This window comes from Cynara cardunculus (genome assembly GCF_001531365.2).
Source record: "Cynara cardunculus var. scolymus isolate 2C chromosome LG 16, CcrdV1, whole genome shotgun sequence".
NCBI lineage: Eukaryota > Viridiplantae > Streptophyta > Magnoliopsida > Asterales > Asteraceae > Cynara > Cynara cardunculus.
Window position 1 is genome coordinate 9,684,056 of NC_037543.1, and position 5,219 is coordinate 9,689,274.

The window sequence follows — 5,219 nt, forward strand, 5'->3', positions numbered from 1 at the left end:
ATATCTATACTACTTTATTAAGCATTTTCACTCAAAGTCTTAAAGTCTTAAATTTATAAATACCCAAAATACCCTTTTACCTTTAATGCATAAACTACAAGACACGCTTCAAATTATCACTGCTGTGTTGATTTAGGTTCCCAGACATGCTTTCATGCACGCTCATCATTCCCGATTCAAGCACGCTCACATGCTCGATTGCAGGTTTCCAAGACGCCGATTGAGGCTCCAAGACGACGATTGAGGCCTCCAAGACGACGATTGAAGCCTCCAACACGCTCGATTGCAAGGTCTTACTTCTGGCTCCTTTTGATTCATACCTCCACCTCCCAATTCTTCTTCAATTCACTGCCGTAATCCGATATTGATTAGGTCTTTTTGTGGGTTTGAGAAGTTCAGACCTGTCTCCCCAAATTATTCAACTGTTTGTAATCGATTTCCGATAGTTACAGGTATGACCTTGACCTTTTTATTGTGAATTTAAGTTGGGATTTTTTGTTCTTCAAGGAATAGTGGGTTTGATTTAGTATACATGTGGGTTGCTTTTCTTTTGATTAATTAATTGTAAGAAATTCTAGGGTTTGAGATTGTAAATTGTAAGAAATTCTAGCTGAAAATGACGATTGGGTCTGAAAAGCCTGTGAAAGAGAAGAGATCAAGAAAGAGTAAACAAGTAGTTGTTGTTGATGAGAAATCGCCATTGTTACCCACCAAGAAAGGTGAAGATGGAGGTTTTGATGAGTTCAATGGAGCTTCATTTGCTGGTGCAGTGTTTAATTTATCAACCACAATTGTGGGTGCTGGAATTATGGCTTTGCCTGCAACTATGAAAGTATTAAGGCTTATACCCGGAATTGCTTTGATTATCTTTATGGCGTTCTTGACGAATGCCTCGATCGATCTTTTACTTCGATTCAGTAGGGCTGGGAAATCGATTTCTTATGGAGGTGTTATGGAGGATGCTTTTGGAAGAATTGGTAGACTGTTGTTGCAAGTATGTGTGTTGGTTAACAACATTGGTGTTCTTGTTGTCTACATGATTATCATCGGTATGGCTCGATTGATTCGTTAGTTTTCCTTCATATTTATTTGGGTATTTGTTAATTTTTGAAATTATATGAGATCTTGAATATGTGAAGAACTTGATTTTGATTTGGCTTTGTGTTCTTTAGATGATGTGCTTTCTGGAACAACTTCAGATGGGATTCACCATGCTGGTGTTTTACAAGGGTGGTTTGGTGTAYACTGGTGGAACGGTCGTTCGCCGTTAGCCAGTCTGAAGCGGATAGGTTAGTCTTTGTTCTTGATTGGCAAGTTTTAGGAATACATTTGTTAGCATATAATAGTTTCTATTTGCTGTTATCTAATTTTGATTCAAATCAAGGTGTCAAGAATTAGTCTTTTTCTTCTTGGTTGGAAAGTTTTAGGTATCCAAATGTTAGCAGAATAGCCTCTATTTGCTGTTATCTGGTTGATCCAATTCAACGATTAACCTTTTTTCTTAAATGGCAAGTTTTAGGAATCGAATTGTTAGAAAGATAGCCTCCATTTGCTCTTATGCGGTTGATCCAGTTCAAAAGTTAGTCCTTTTTCTTGGTTGGAAAATGAAGTTGTCAATACARGGCASGAAGATGAAGTTGTCAATAAGGAAGATGACACATCYACGTCTGAGCAACATCAACTGAATAAGAAACATTTAGATGACACTTACCAACAATCTGAAGTCCAGTCAAACGAGAATGTAGTAAGTTTCCTCTATTTCCCTTTCAAGCTTGATTTTCCATTTTTGTAATTCTGTTTGGAATTTTAGTGCATGGGACTCCTTAACAAGCTCTAGCATTTACTTAGGACGGTATGATAGCCACAAGAAGTTTTTTAGAATTTTGATACTATAGTATGAGTTTTGGTTTCTAAAATGTTATATTTGTCGTCTTTCTTTTCCTTCTAATATATATATATATATATATATACTATTTCCATGCAAGTTGTTGGATGGTATCATGCTACTCTTCCCGATATATTGTTGTGGCTGGTTCTGTAGGGTGAGTTTCAAGGCATGTACTTAACTACTATATCTAATTAAGAATAGATACCAATTCTGTGAAGGAGTCCACATTTTTCTTAAAACAACCATTTTTAATGTTGAGCAGTTGAGTTGAAGGCCTATTAATTTCAAAGTTGGTATGACGACTCCTCTTCTTTTTTCCCTTTTTGGGTGCGGTGGGGTGGGGATGGTGGTAACTTTACAAATTTATAGGCACTTGTATTCGATCTTGAGAAGTTGTTGGTTTGAGTATTGTGGCCGATGCGAAATTTGTTCCTTCTCAAGTTCACATGATAAATATTCATAATGGATGTCGTATTGTGACAAAAATTCATTATCATTCAAGGTTATTCGTCATAGGTTCTCAAATTATTTAAGGTTCCTAAGTGAATCTCCCTACATAATATATATGTAAATGTAACTTGTTGRGATGCACTTCCAAGATCTCTGACATGATCAAGGGATGGGTCGGCKGGTGTTCGACACCTCAGGCCTATGGGAATAAACCATGATGAGTGATTTGTGGTATTGGATCTGTTAATGGTTAATGTTTTTAGCAGGGGGAAGATCACTCAAATGAAAATGAGGGCGGACATAAGAAAGTGCGCAATCGTGGCAGGGGCAAGGGACGTGGGTGACCTCAATATAACCATCATAACAACCGGGGGACTCATGTGGTGACACCACCTTCAACTAATTGCGTGAACACTGAGCATCCAGTGATCGGAAAGCAACCTCCAGGGCCTCGAATGCCAGATGGTACCAGAGGGTTCTCCATGGGCCGAGAAAAGGCAGTCGCTGTTCCTGGTGACAGTAGTGTATCTTTGATGACATAATCAAAGAGAAGCAGGAGCAGTTGAAATGGGGGAGATGGGTTGGTTCCAATAATCTTGTTGAATGTTGGGACTAAGGATGGGAGAGTAGTTCTTTTATTTCTTCTTGTGGTTGAGAGTATTGTGTATTCTAAAGTAAGGATGATATTGGTAAAAGTAAAACAGATGTGGGTTTTTTGATATTGTTTTAGATGATGATGATGGCGATGTGTTTCTTGTTTGATAATGTTGAATGGAAGAAAAAGAAAGATAAGGGGGGGATGTAACTTGAAATGAAGTGAAGAAAGAGGATGGTTGGCTTAATGGGGATATGTGTATTAATTGAAGTTTATATAGATTTCATCCACTTTTTGTTTTATTTGGTCTTTTTCTTTATTTTATCACTTTGGCAGCCCTATTTGACTTCACTTGGCCTTGCACCAAATGAAACCAAACAATACAAACACAGTAAAGAGGTGAGGTAGGGGTGGGATGTGCATGTATATGAGCTGGTGGAGAGAAGAACTTCATTTTATGAAAATGCGAGAACGCTATTATTACACGTGATAATATATGTGAGGACACTTGCTGGTTGTGGATGACTTGACACATGATTTAAGTTGAGTGACGCATGTATTTTATGTGATGGATTATCGTATCACATTGAAGAGCATTCTTATCACATGTGATAATACACGTGATGAGCTTAGGGGCCGTTTACCAAACACTTACCCGGTAAGCATCTAGCGGAAAATTCAACACTATCATTTACTTACCGGGTAAGATTTTAGTCAATGAAAAACGGCTTTTTATGCAACGAATTACCCGGTAAAAGCTGACCGTGGTAAGAGTCACTACCCTCACTTACCGGGTAAGACTCTAGGTCCTTGCCTCGCTCTTACCGAGTAAGATTCATGGTCATTTCCATGTTCATTCGATAAGGTAATATAACTTGGTAAACGCTTACCCAAGTAAGCATTTGGTAAACGGCCCCTTAGTGATGTGCATTTTTGCAAAATGAATGTGTTATCGTTTGATTCTTTTGTATATGAGTTCTCTCTCTTAAAGAGTAGAATGACTGATTTGGTTGGATAACATGAATCAAACCTTGACATCGTTAAACTAAACCGAATTAAACTTGTCAAATATAGAGACTCGGTTTAAGAGTAAGGGGTTGTTTACCAAATTTTTTATCAAGTCTTGTATGAATAAATTTGTCCGTTCGGATAAATTTGTTTGTCCGGATTTACATTGGCTTTTGTAAAATATTGTGCTATTTTGCTGTTTGGGGGTTATAAGGATGATCTAAATAGATAGACTGTAATTGGAACCATAATTCTTATTTATTCGAATTTTATTAATATGTAAAGACCAAGTGTAACTTATATCATCGTTAAATCTTCTATAATAAAACCAGTAAAACTTTAAAATCGTTAAAATTCACGGCTCCCGCCGCATTGCGCGGGTATACAACTAGTATATATTAAAACACGAATATTAAACAATCTTTATTCTATTTATAGTAGGAAAAAATTATTAATAGGTAAAAGACAAAATATAAAAAATACATTAACATGAAAAGATATAAGAATATTATCCATCATTTAACGGACATTGTTTAACGAATTTAATGATAAGGATCACTTTTTAAAACAAAATAAAAACTACGTGGATTTATCAAATTAAGACCCCACTTCCAAAATTTTCAATGGACTGACACTTTTATATCCTGTAACTGTAAGCTAACTTTATTGCATTGTCGTTTTGTCAACTCGTTAACCTAATATAGCATGGAATGACTTAAAGTGGGAGAATAGAGTGGATTATTTTAAATCGTATAGGTTTTATAACATGAGTGTTTATGAAGAATAAAATATTTTATCTACATTATTTGTGAGTTTTTTTAAAATGTTATCCGTATTATTATAAGAGTAATTGCATTTTATATATAACTAGAAGGATACTCGTATAATGTAGCGAAATATATTTTCATTTTAATATTTCGTTTTATTCCGTTTTTGTGATGTTTTAGTACAATTTTTATATAGTTTCGAGAAATAGATAAAATATTTTTTATTTTTAAATAAAATATAAATTTGAATATATCATAAAATTTCGAAAATAAGTATATTAATATTAGTATCAAATTTACTATTTAAAAGTTCTTGTTTTTCATGTAATTTCTTTATTTCAATTTTTTATTATAATTTAATTTAGATATATCAACGGAGTAATTTATTTTTGATTTAATAATATATAATTTTTTTATAAAGATAATAATTAAGTATTATGTTAGAACTCAATAATTATCCTAATTATTTTTAGATTTTTTATATTTAAAATTAAATGTTTATCTTGTATTT

General features: G+C 34.4%; 1 protein-coding gene across 1 annotated transcript; it reads left to right on the forward strand.

The window, feature by feature from the left end:
- The first annotated feature begins 428 nt into the window (after positions 1-428).
- LOC112528986 (amino acid transporter AVT6A-like) lies at positions 429-2,880 on the forward strand. Its single transcript, XM_025140070.1, has 6 exons — positions 429-452; positions 573-1,049; positions 1,173-1,289; positions 1,611-1,744; positions 2,605-2,674; positions 2,765-2,880. Exons 2-6 carry the CDS (start codon positions 617-619, stop codon positions 2,878-2,880), a joined length of 870 nt encoding a protein of 289 aa, XP_024995838.1. The 5' UTR covers positions 429-452; positions 573-616.
- The last annotated feature ends 2,339 nt before the right edge of the window (positions 2,881-5,219 follow it).